The sequence below is a fragment of the Anabrus simplex genome, chromosome 5, assembly GCF_040414725.1.
Source record: "Anabrus simplex isolate iqAnaSimp1 chromosome 5, ASM4041472v1, whole genome shotgun sequence".
NCBI classification, from domain to species: domain Eukaryota; kingdom Metazoa; phylum Arthropoda; class Insecta; order Orthoptera; family Tettigoniidae; genus Anabrus; species Anabrus simplex.
In genome coordinates, this window is record NC_090269.1 from 97,020,001 (window position 1) to 97,033,745 (window position 13,745).

General features: G+C 40.0%; 1 protein-coding gene across 6 annotated transcripts in view; it reads right to left on the reverse strand.

Annotated features, from left to right (window-relative positions):
- Positions 1-438: 438 nt before the first annotated feature.
- AlaRS-m (alanine--tRNA ligase, mitochondrial) overlaps positions 439-13,745 on the reverse strand; it is a 202,115-nt gene continuing 188,808 nt past the window's right edge. For 5 of the 6 annotated variants that reach the window (XM_067147031.2, XM_067147030.2, XM_067147029.2 and 2 more), the window contains 2 exons: positions 13,137-13,374; positions 439-610 (listed from right to left, as the gene is read on the reverse strand). In XM_067147031.2, coding sequence (XP_067003132.2) covers positions 13,168-13,374 — 207 coding nt within the window. In that variant the 3' untranslated portion in view covers positions 439-610; positions 13,137-13,167. Of the gene's footprint in view, positions 611-12,493; positions 13,008-13,136; positions 13,375-13,745 lie in introns of all 6 variants that reach the window. The other variant, XR_011018257.1, reaches the window with a different exon arrangement.

Sequence of the window (13,745 nt, forward strand, 5' to 3'; positions counted from 1 at the left end):
CTTCTGCAAAAGATATCATTGGAATATGAAAGAAGTTAATAAACTATAAGGTATTCTATGCAAAATCTTTCAATATATAACATTAAAATCTTTATCTCCTCAACCTTACATGGCTGGTGGGCAGCATTGTCATCCTCACGACAGAGGTATTCTTGCCAGTGCTAACTTCTTTACTGTTGCGTGTCATCCAATTTTGATGTCCGTCATAAATTCTAATATTAATGATAGTATTTAACTGAGCATTATGAAACCAATATGGTGGCACAACAATTAGCGATGCCACAAGGACAAGGAAGAAGAGGACATGGAGGAGATAGGTGGAAGAGAAGAGTCGACAGTTGGGTTATGGCAGGAGAGATTTGAAACATATTACTCAGCAGAGAAAGGAATTTAAAACAATAAGCAAGCAAAAAAAAAAAAAAAGTATCAACCATCATAATATTTATACACATACGTATTTATAACAGTTCAAGTAGTCTGCCAATCATGATAAACTATATTAACCATAATCACACTACTACAGTTCACTTCACAGCACTTGTATGTCACAGTATCCCAATTTCATCTTGATTAAGGTAGCCTATAATCTTGGAAGAAGTATACTAGTTTCCTAAAAAATAAAAACAGAAATGATTTACATTTATACAAAACATCAGTCCATTACAATGTGCACTTTTTCTGATAGCTATAACATGATTATTTAATAACTTTGGTTTGAATTAACGTGGAAAAGAATTATTACTTATTTCACTATTACAGTATATTATCATCATTTCCCCACCAACTGAAACTATGGTATTCAAATCCTCCTAATACTAACAGCAGCAAGATACGGATACATTTATCTGTGCCTAGGTGATTTGTGTTAAGAGACTTTTCACAGGCTGTGGTGGGTGTTAACAGCCATTATCGCCAGTTGGTCTCCAGTCGTTGTCTTTTACATACACATGATGTAAGAGCTAAAGTTCAATGGGGCTTTTGCCTTAGATTCGACCCGTCTGGGTCTGTTTTCTTCATCATTTCTATGGGCCTGGTTTTCTAAATTTTAGGTATATTTTACTTTTTATGAAGTTATAAGTTTACAACCGTTTGCCGTTTTAAATCCCTGTTGGTTTGTAAGATGGATCTCTTACTTCATAACACTTTTACTTTCAATTTAATTTGACGTACCACCTTTCACTTACGTGGATCGTTACTCAAAAATGTTTAAAACTATTTTATTTTGGTTTAATGACCTTGAGATCAACATCATATTACTTTTGAGTTGAGAAGTTCTTGCTCCCCATCCTTGCTTTATTACCCATATTAAGTAATTCTGCAATTATTGTAGTATTTAATTTCAACTTCCAATTATGAACTTTAAAAGCTATTATTATTAATATCATCATCATCATCATCAAAGATTAGCTTCTTGGACAGCCACAGAAACCTTGTTTTTAATAATAATAATAATAATAATGTTATTTTGCTTTATGTCCTACTAACTACTTTTTCAGTCTTCGGAGATGCCGAGGTGCCGGAATTTAGTCCCGCGGGAGTTCTTTTACGTGCCAGTAAATCTACTGACACAAGGCTGTCGTATTTGAACACCTTCACATACCACCGGACTGAACCACGCTCAAACCTGCCAAGTTGGGGTCAGAAGGCCAGCGCCTCAACCGTCTGAGCCACTCAGCCGGGCAAACCTTATTTTTAGAAAGAACTACATATTATGTCAGGTCAGTCACAAAGGTCAGTGACAATTTAGAAAGGGTGTTTACCCTAAAATGGCAGTGGGCAGGCCATGTTGCTCGGAGAACTGATGGTAGGTGGCCAAAGCTTGTGCTTGAGTGGAGTCCGAAAGATCATCTGAGACCTAGGGCAAGACCCACCAGACAGATGGGATAAAGACATCCGTAAGATTACTGGGATCAATTGGTGGAACATCGCTCAAAACCGTCCCAGATGGAGAGACCTCATGAAAACCTACCTTGCTTCGGACTTAAAGGGGCCACATCGTAAAAACGATTGAATATGGCTGATAGTGATATATCTTTGTAATTATAATAAGATCAACGAGCATAACCAATCTTGTAACGAAAATTATATTACTATGTGAACAGTTAATTCTTAATTCCCCCTTGTCCTGTGATCTTTCAGATGTTACCCTGGTATTATTGTTTGTTTGGGGTCAATCCTAGTAACCTTTATTGGGATAGTTGAATGTTTTTATTGAATATTTGGACATTAACTCATTGGTCCTTGAACTGTCTGGACATGTTATGAAACGTGATGTTAATATTTTTTTTTGCTAGGGGCTTTACGTCGCACCGACACAGATAGGTCTTATGGCGACGATGGGATAGGAAAGGCCTAGGAGTTGGATGGAAGCGGCCGTGGCCTTAATTAAGGTACAGCCCCAGCATTTGCCTGGAGTGAAAATGGGAAACCACGGAAAACCATTTTCAGGGCTGCCGATAGTGGGATTCGAACCTACTATCTCCCGGATGCAAGCTCACACCCGCGCGCCTCTACGCGCACGGCCAACTCGCCCGGTCGTGATGTTAATTATTGCTCTTAACCCATATATGCCTAGTGTTGAATTTCTGAAAAATAATACACTGCTCACTTTCTTTGAGATCTGTTATTAGAGTACAGGCACAATACTGGAAGCACTGCTTTTGAATTGTCACTTAACAATCAACAAATCGTGTGGTGCCACAATAATGTGTTTCTTTCTTCTGTACTACCATTAAATTGTTGGCAGTTTTTGGAATTCTGTTGATATTGCTATTAGATGGATGAGTCATGGTAGACGAGAGGTAGATATTCATTCTTGTTGATCTAATGCAATCACTTTATAGTTAATACAGTGTAATAGTAACGAGAGTTATACATTGGATAATGTGGTACATAATACTACGAAACTTTTGATGTTGCATTTCTGCAACACTGAGCACATATGAAATCATTTTGCAATAACAAATTTGAGTTAATTTGCTGCAGGTGTCTTCTTGTTAACTCCAATTTGCTTATTTTACAACAGCTATAAATGGATGAAAGGACAGTTTTTCAGAATTCAAATGCTATAGACACTTTTATAACACCCCTAGCATCCTAAAAAGATACAGATGACGATAGTGCTGAAGAGGATACTGGAGGCATCTTCAGCAATCTGAATGTCCATCAGTTATCTTCATATGCAGTGTGTTCTACAGGCTTAGGATAAGTAGCATATAAGTTGCTGATTATACGTATTTACATCTCATATAAGAACTTCCCCCCCAGTGCAACCTTGCAATCTAGTCCCGATTAGAAATAACATTTCTGACTACCAGATAAGTCATATGGCATGAAAGTGAGAGAGAAAACAAATATGCACCAGACAGAACTGAAACAAAAAAATTGATAGCAAAGTTCTATTATATTTTCAGCCACAGTTCACAGATCACCTTTTATCTCCATTTCAGTTCAAATTGTGTTTTGCTGATGAATTTTGATTAAGTTTATAATCAAGAAAAGTGTTACCTATGCAATGCAAAAGAACAAACTGCTATTTCAACCATTACCGGAAGAAGTAAAACCTTTCCTTGCCATCCTTATCGTTGGTGGGTATGTACCACTTCCTAGGTGCCGAATGTTTTGTGGGGGGAAATCCCCAACACTCATAATGATGCTGTGTGAAACACCATGTGGTGCAATCTGTTCAAAAATATCCTGCGTTTCCTACATTCAATGACAACATGATGCTTGATATGGATGACAAGTTATCAAAAGTATGGCCTTACATAACCCATTTCAAAGAAGTCTGCCATGAATATGCTGTTTGGGAGATGCATGGACTTTGTCTACTATTCTGTACTGCTATTGTGCTATACTCTTAAAAATATAATACAACAAACTCAAATATGGAATTAATAACAACTGAATTACAGTGCTCTAAAACAAATAACTTTTAGTTATCCTAGTAACTATTCTGATGCCCCTGTGGTTAATATTCAAGCAGAACTGAATCATCATTATTTTCATTTCCCCTTGTCCAGCTCCTGCCAGGTCGGATTGTTGAGGGCACTTACGTAGGTGGTTTGAAAAGTTCTCGGAATGTACTAGAATGAAGTATCCTACCTCGGTGGAACTGCTTTTATTTTTCAACATAGTCTTCCTGTAGACTAATGCATTTGGTCCAGCAATGTTCCAATGCCTTGATCTCATCTCGAAAATGAGATTCCTCCAGGCCTGCAAAATACCTCTCCAATTCGGCTGTCAGTTCTTCCCTTGTAGAAAATCTCCATCCACCGAGGAAAATTTTCAGCTTGGGGAATAGATGAAAGTCTGAAGGTGCCAAATCAGGTGAATAAGGTGGATGTGGCAACAATTCGTACCCCAGTTCATGAAGTTTTGCCATGGTGATAACACTTGTGTGCGGCGGAGCGTTGTTCTGATGAAAGACGACCTTTTTCCTTGTTAACCCAGGCGTATCTTTTCCTGTAGTTGGTCTAGGAGGTTTGCATAGTATTGCCCCGTAATTGTTTGGCCAGTAGGAAGATAATCTATGAGCAGAATGCCTTTTGCATCCCAGAAAACTGAGGCCATGACCTTTCCGGCCGAACGCACTGCCTTTGCTTTCTTTGGTGGTGGTGAATCAGCATGTTTACACTGCTTTGACTGCTGTTTTGTCTCTGGGGTATAGTAGTGGACCCAAGTTTCATCTGTAGTCACAAACCGGCGCAAAAAATCTTGTTGGTTGCACTGAAAACGGGCCAGACTTTGTTCGGACATTTCCAATCTCGTGCGTTTATTGTCCAATGTCAAGAGCCATCTTGCGGATAATTTTTTCATACCCAATTCTTCGGTTAAAATATAATATACCCATTCAGAAGACATCCCTACAGCTTCAGCAATCTCCCGCACTTTCAGTCGACGATCCTCCATGACCATTTTATGCACTTTTGCGATAAATTCTGGGGTCATAACACTTTTTGACCGTCCACTACGCGGATCATCATCCAAGCTCTCCCGACCAAATTTAAACTCGCTGGTCCACTTGGCAACAGTTGAAAATGAAGGAGCAGAGTCCCCCAGTGTGTTCTGAAAGTCGGCATGAATTTCCTTTGCTTTCATACCTTTCTTTACAAAGTATTTAATCACTGCTCGAATCTCAGTTTTTTTCCATTGTCACAAATCACTACGCGGGAACAACAACAAAGAGTCGTCACTACCACACTCCTGCAGCTAGAGCACTGATGCGCCACGTGTTCACTCACAAAGGACATGTGATTATTGCATAGGAACCTCGTTGCTCTAGCACTGACATCTAGCGGTGATTCTGAGAACTTTTCAAACCGTTCTCGTACTTACCACCACTCATTTTAGGCTATAGTTACAATGGGATCGCCACTCCCAAAGACATTTTATAGCTACTGCCAGCAATTATTCAGGCTGTCCCTTACATGGGGAACAGACACCTTTGCAGCCACCCCTAATATGAGAAACAAATGCTGCTGATGAATAGTGTACTCGTACTATTCCCCGAGTACTGGGCTGCCTCTTCTGCAATCTCCAACATTCCGAAGTCTATTTTCTCCACTGTACATTCTGTTGAAGTCTTTGCTCATAACCCTGACCTGGGACCCTTACTAGATGCTACACACCGGAATATGATACCATATATGCTCAGTGTTGCGTTTTTGCAACAAGCTTTATTTGGAAAATAGTAAACGTGATTTCCCAAATTTCCACTTTTATATTACTTTTACTTTGCCTTGAGTGAGTTCTATTAGTTTCATGAAAATATTACACAAAATGTTTTGGGCATATATGGGTTTTTATCAGCTGTACGTGTTGTTCCTCAAAATTAATGTCATATGATATTCACCCGGCTTAACTCAGTATCAGTATTATTCTGCATTCTACTAAAGGGGATTCAGTGGTTTCTGTACTTAATCTGTAATTATTCTAGGGTCATTACGTGAATTAAGCGTGCACATTTATTGCAAGTGATAACATATCTGAATATCTATTGCCCGTTGACTTATCTGGATTTGGTCAAACCAATCTGAATTTCTTCCTTTGGGCTATTTAATTTTTCTCTAGTATTTATTTGTGTTCATGGACTTATTCACTGTTCTTTCCCTTAATTAAAATTTTATTATATTTATTTGAGAATTGTTCTCTTAATTATTTAACCGAAACATAAACGGTTTATCAGGCTAATACATTGTCACGTGCCAGCACTGTGGTAGCCCCTTTTGGTACTTCCAGGAAGGGGCTAGTGACTGACCTGGGATCTCGCAGCCAGCTTGTGGGGTGGGGCCGGCCTTTCCATGTATTGTTCTTGTCAGTCAACTTATCTATGAGTTTCTTGGAGATTCAACGGGAATGTTCTGCCTCTAGCCACCTCGCGAAAATTCTGGCTCAAATCACCTGAGCTATAAAAAAGAAAGACCAGCCGCAGACAGTCAGTTAGAGTTGGGCTCTGTGCTGAAGTCAGAGTTGGTGCTGGACTCGGAGTGAGTGTTGGGCTCCGTGGTAGAGTCAGCGTGAGATTCAGTGTGTTGGGGTTTGGTGGCTGGGCTGAGGGCGGCAGGAGGAGACAGAAGATGGCCATAAGATGATGGAAGACAGCCGAAAGGAGACTGAAGATGATCAGAGTAAAATGGAGAAAGGCCAGATGAAGTTGGAAGACCACCAGGTGACGACAGAAGATGGAAGACAAATTTAAAAAAATAAAATGAATACAGGCGACGACCAGACAAAGACGGAAGATGGCCAGAAAGAGGAGATAGCCAACCAAAAGATGCTGGAAGACATCTGAAAGAAGACTGAAGACGACTAGAATAAGGAGGAGATAAAACATGTCCTGCAGGTTGACACTCTGTCCCGTAGATCTTCCCCAGAAGACGGCAAGTTCTGTTGCAGGAGGGAGGCCTAGCACAAAGTTTCCTGCCGAGTAATCACCGTAGGGTTTGAAGGAAACTGGAGCCGTCACGCCTGGATGGATACGCAGTGGGACGGGGATCATCACCTTCCCCCTGGCTTACCAGTCCGTAGTACACAAGGCGACGGCATCTAGTCCAGTGAGGACGCCGCCTGAAAGAGAGCTACGCCTTCTGGTGGATTTAGGGTTCGACCAGCCTGAGAACCATCCTACTCTGACCGATAGGAACTACCTGGATCTGAGAGCGAGACCGGACGATGTGGGCACCGCTATCAAGAAGAGTTTGAGCATAGAGAGCGACCAGGTGAAGTTGTGGCACAACCACCAAGTGGACACCTCGGTAAATCACGAGGGCGATCTAGGATGGCTATATAATCCCATAAGGAAGAAATGTTTGTCTTTCAAGCTCCAGAGGATGTAGAAAAGCCCTTACTACATCCTGAGAGGAATAACTGATGTCAGCTAACAAGTACAATGGAGGCCGAGGCGCTAGATGAAGGTGGGACATCTAGACCGATGGGCGTCATACCAAAGAACAGCTGAGAAGGTAAGTAATCGGGATGATAAGCTCTCAAAGGGGGGCAACATTACATGCCAGTCCTGTGGTAGCCCTTTCGGTACTTCCAGAAAGGAGCTAGTGACTCAGATGACATGGGATCTCCCAGCTGGCTTGTGGGGTGGGGCCGGCCTTTTCGTGTATTGTTCTCATTAGCCGGCTTACCTTCGAGTTTCTTGGAGATTCAACGAGAATGTTCTGCCTCTAGCCACCACGCGAAAATTCTGGCTCAAATCACCCGTTCTACAAACAAGGGAGGCTAGTCGTGGACAGTCAAGTAGAGTTGGGCTCCGTGGTGGAGTCAGAGTTGGTGCTGGACTTGGGGCCAGTTTTGGAGTCCGTGGTGAAGTCAATGTGAGACTCAGTGTGTTGGAGCTCGGTGGCTGGGCTGAGGGCAAAGAGGTGTTGGCTGTAGCTAGTGTCCCACCAAGATCTGAACAAGGAGCAGTTGTGGTAGTGTCGGAGAATCCAGTGAGTAGGTGGGCTAGAGATGATGGAACGGAAGACTTGTACTACCTGAGAGTACTCTCTGTGTGTGTGTATTTCTGTGGACTAAAGAACACCATGAGTCAGCAGGAGAACCCGCTATCGTGAGTGTGAGAGTAAGTGGACGTCTGTTAATGTTCGATGTTGTATCGTCCTGCTGTTGAATACTGTTGAGTTGTTTACTGTATGTAACTGTGTGAATTGCTGGACTGTCTGTGGAGTCAAAAACCAATAAACAGTCATTGTGTGTCGAGTGGTCCGTAGCCCTGTGTTCAAATCCAGCGTTTTACACATAGCTGTTCTATGAGGTGACTCGACTTCGGGAAGTGAAAGTATGGATTCAGTGTCCCCAGGCATAGCAAGAGAGAGAGAGAGAGAGAGAGTGTGTTTTACTGGATCATCCTGGAATAAATTAAGAGTAATGAAACTGACAGAGTTTTATTCATAACAATATTCTCATTTCCCTATCAGCTAATAGTCTCTGTTTTCTGCAAGTCCTTGATTTTATACTAAAAAATTAAAACCTCAGTAAATTTGAAATAGATTATTTCATGAACATTTTAGTCTTTGTACTTTCCAACAATTATTTCTCAATTACGACATTATTTATAAAAAATGGGTACTCCAATGGAAATTCCGGCTTTGGGGGTCTTGGAAAAATTTTACAGAGACAACCTTGAGAAGTCGAAACTCCTTAACAACATCAAAGGAATCATGCTATGAGTCAGATATGCAGATGGTATTTTTGCTCTAATTGATCAACAAATTAACAGTTGTTCTGCAGTTTTGGATCAAATCAACTTCTTAGATCCCTACATGAAGTTCACACTGGCAAATGAAACAAACAACTCATTTAATTTTCCCGACATCACAATGATTTCTCCTTCATAATTTTCAGAAAACCCACTCAAACTATTAATACCATCAGACAAGACTCTCTTCATCCTGGAATCCATAAGAGAGCACCTTTCCTCAGTTTAGCCTACAGAGCTCACAATATTCCCCAGTCACATGCAGAATTCAAAAAAGAAATTAAGACCATCCACATATTAATTTTTACAATTGACTGCAGTGCAATACACAGATGGATCTTATGGTGATGATGGGACATGAAATGGCTAGGAGTGGGGAAGAAGCAGCCGTGGCCTTAATAAGGTACAGTCACAGCATTTGGCTGGTGTGAAAATGGGAAACCATGGAAAACCATCTTCAGGGCTGCCAACAGTGCTCCTGAATGCAAGCTCACAGCTGCGCGACCCTAACTGCATGGCCAACTCACTGCACTTGGTAAGAATGAATGTACAGTAAAAGTCCGTTATAGCACAAATTCATAATGGTGAAAAATTTACTCGCTATAACGGATCATCGTTACATCAGATTTTTTGTAAAAGTCGGCAAAACCCTCATACACATTAAAAGCGGTATGAAATGGCAGTCGGTTTGTGCAAAAACTTGTGTTTTTGCGGATGATATCCACACTATGGCTTGCTAGTTTGTTATTTTTCAAAATCCGATACTACGTGAAAGTGTGTGTTTAATTTCATTCTGAAAAAATTATAGTATCATCCAGAGGCCTCTGTGGCAAACTTCCAGTTTTCTTCTTCAAACAGTGTCACCTAACCTAACTGTATATGTATAATGAAAACGTATTTCAAGCGAATGTAGAGAAATGATAACCTCCTCGTTACAAAATTACATGGGAACTGCCTTTCCGTAATTTAACTAGATGTGAGAAAATATAAACTATCCTCTGAATCAGTGATGTACTCTGTCATATCTTGAGATGTGTCACATTCTTACTTAATTTCAGTACATAACGTTAAACATTAAGAGATCATTTACTTCAGCCTTAATTTCTAACGAGTTAACAACTGCTATCGGCCACGTTATTTATGCATTTATTATGAAAACATGTTTTCCTCTTTCGTTTTATATATCTTTTTAGAGAACAGTCAACAGGCATTACTAATTGACTTCAAAATCGTCTTCAAATGTCGAGGAGAGAGCTCACAAGTGTACATTGCGAGAAAACGATACGGTACTGAAGATGACCAATTTGTAGCAAATGTTCCGGTTTTCTTTCTCTGACAGCGTCGCCTAACTTAACTATACTATATGTATCATGAAAGCATATTCCAAGCATCAGTAGAGAAATGATAACATTCTCACTATAAATTTACATGGGGATGCCTCTCCAAAATTTAAGCAAATGCGAGCAAATATAAACTAACCTCTGTAATCAGTGATGCGCTCTGCCATATCTTGAGGTGTATCGCATTCTTACTTGATTTCAGTGTAAAGAATTAAAATTAAGTGATCGTTTACTTAGCCTTTATTTCTAACGAGTTAACAACAGCTATTAACCAAGTTATTTACGTATTTGTTATGAAAACATGTTATCTGCTTTCATTTCTAAATTTCTTTACAGAACAGCAGTTGACGGGTATTACTAACTGACTCCGATCGACTCTGACATTGCCTTCGAATGTCAACAGGAGAGCTCGCAAGTGCACAAAGCAAGAATATGATACTGCAGGTCGCATTTTGTGGCAAACGCTTCAGTTTTCTTATTCAAACAGCTTTACCTAACCTAAATTAAAACATATATCAAGTGAAGGTAGAAAAGTGATAACCTCCTTGCTGTAAATTTAGATGGGAATAGCCTTACCGAAATTTAACCAGATGCGAGAAAATATATTCGAACCTCAGAAATTAGTGATGCACTCTGCCATATCTTGAAGTGTATTGATCTTACTTAATTTCTTAAGTTATCGTTTACTTAGCCTTTATTTCTAACAAGTCAACAACTGCTATCAACCAAGTTATTTATGCACATATTACGGAAACATATTCTCCTCTTTCATTTCTGATTTTCTTTATGGAACAGCAGTTGAGGGGTATTACTAATCGACTCTAACATCGCCTTCGACTGCCGATAAGAGAGTTCGTAACTGCACATAGCGAGAAAAAGATACCATGCCGAAGATAATCGCTTGCATTTTGTGGCAAACGTTTCAGTCTTCTTATTCAATCAGCGTCACATAACTTAACTTAACAATACTATATACATCATGAAAACATATTTCAAGCGCCAATAGAGAAATGATAACCTTCTTGCTGTAATTTTACATGATAATAGCCTTTCTGAAATTTAACCAAACGCGAGAAAATATAGAACTAACCTCTGAAATCAAAGATGCACTCTGCCACATCTTGAGGTGTACCCCATTCTTGATTAATTGCAGTATTTAGCATTAAAATTAAGCGATCGTTTACTTCAGCGTTTATTTTTTAAGAGTTAACAACTGTTATCGGACACGTTATTTACACATTTATTATGAAAACATGTTCCTCTCTTTCATTTCCATTTTTCTTTATGGAACACCAATCGACGGGTATTACTAATCAACTGCGATATCGCACTCGAATGCTGACGAGAGAGCTTGCTAGTGGACACAGCGAGGAAACGATACCGAAGATGATCGATCGCATGCAATATAATCACTGAGTGCTTAAATGTCGGTAACGGAAAAAAATCGTGCATGTTTAATCACTCGTAATAACGGATGCATCAGACATACGGCTCTTGCTGTAACCGAAGGATAATACATAGTTTAATATAGGAACTTTGAAGGGACACACAAAACCTGTCATTACAACGGAGTTCTCATTATATGTCGTACTCGTTATAGTGGACTTCTACTGTAGTATAAATTTTGTATCTAAGTCAAGAGCAAACCTACATCTACTCTCATTAGGGATACATAGAAAAACAAAGATTTTGATACTTTCCCTTTCACCAACATCATTTTCCAAATGAATAATCTTTTCAAGAAACATAAATTTAATATTTCATTTAAAACCAAAAACAGCAATAGCAAATTATTCTATAATCATCATAGCATCATCAATAATAAGAAAGGATTTTTGATTCAGGATTATACTGTACAAGCTCAAATTCACACAATGTTAAACTTCATATGTAGGTCAAACAGGAAGATTTTTAATCCGCTATCAAGAACATGTGAATGCCAGAAGACAATACATTTGGCAATGAGCTCTCACATGACTGATTTTAACCACCATTTTTCTACAACAGATCAGGACCTCACTGCTTTACATGTAGCTAATAAAGGCACTCTGAGGAATATATATATTAGAACATTTTCATCTCACAATTATAAGAACGAGTTATATTTACATTAAATACATCATGAGCTTGCTTCAGGGGATAGTGGGTTCGAACCCCACTGTTGGCAGCCCTGAACATGGTTTTCCATGTTTTCCGATTTTCACACCAGGAAATGCCTAGGAATGAGAAGGAAGCAGCCGTGGCCTTAATTAAGGTACAACCCCAGCATTTGCCTGGTGTGAAATTGAGAAACCACAGAAAACCATCTTCAGGGCTGCCGACAGTGGGAAGTGTAGCATAAGAAGCGGGTTAAATGACGAAAAAGGAAACAGGCAAAAAGATAAAGATGAATACAGGATGTAAAATTCTAGAAACACAGGACAAACACAAGTACAAATCTTACCTGAGTTCTCATCTTGCTCTTCTGGAGATGTTCACTGGAGAGCGACTTGAGCCAACTGAGGCTGTACCTCAATTAAGGCGATGGCTGCTTCCTGCCCACTCTTAGGACTTTCCTATCCCATTGTCACCATAAGACTATCTGTATCAGTGCAATGTAAAGCAACTTGTAAAAAAGAAAAGCATACAGACTCTACATTCTAATTACACTAATAAAATAAACAAAGCCATCTATCTCTCTTGCGATTCAGCTTTCTAGGCACCCTGTATTAGAGAAAATGCTTTTCACACATAGCAAAAACCTGCTCTTTACTGAGAGGACTGCTCACTCAGGAAGCTTTCATAACTAGCTGGCTATGATTTTTTTTTACATTGCACCGGCACAGAGATGTCTTATGGTGATGGTGGCATAGGAAATGCCTAGGAATGAGAAGGAAGCAGCCATGGCCTTAATTAAGGTACAACCCCAGCATTTGCCTGGTGTGAAATTGAGAAACCACAGAAAACCACCTTCAGGGCTACCGACAGTGGGAAGTGTAGCATAAGAAGCGGGTTAAATGACGAAAAAGGAAACAGGCAAAAAGATAAAGATGAATACAGGATGTAAAAGTCTAGAAACACAGGATAAACACAAGTACAAACCTTACCTGAGTTCTCATCTTGTTCTTCTGGAGATGTTCACTGGAGAGCGACTTGAGCCAACTCTGATGCAGCCTTCACAGCACTTTTAACCAATGCTTGTAGCTCAGTTTCTTTCACCTTTTTACCCTTCATATTGAACACGAGACGCTCGTCCTGACCACGAGGTGTGAAGCCTTGCACCTTGAATGTGTCGAGAACTGGCCTGAGCCACAGCTTTGCGTTGAAGTTGTCTGATGCCATTTCCTGAAATCAAATCCACACGCATTCTCTAAACTGGGAAATTGATTTACTGTAACTCAGAATACATAATGCTATTAAATGACTGTAAAATTCCTGTTTAGCACACACAACTCAACTCCACATCCATCGATTACTTTTTATTATTATTATTATTTAATGTCTGCCTCTGTGGTTTAGTGGTTAGTGTGATTAGCTGTCCACCCCTGGAGGCCCGGTTTGATTATCAGCTCTGCCGCGAAATTTGAAAAGTAGTACGAGGGCTGGAACAGGGTCCACTCAGCCTTGGGAGGTTAACTGAGTAGAGGGGGTTCGATTCCCATCTCAGCCATCCTCGAAGTGGTCTTCTGTGGTTTCCCTACTTCTCCTCCCGGCAA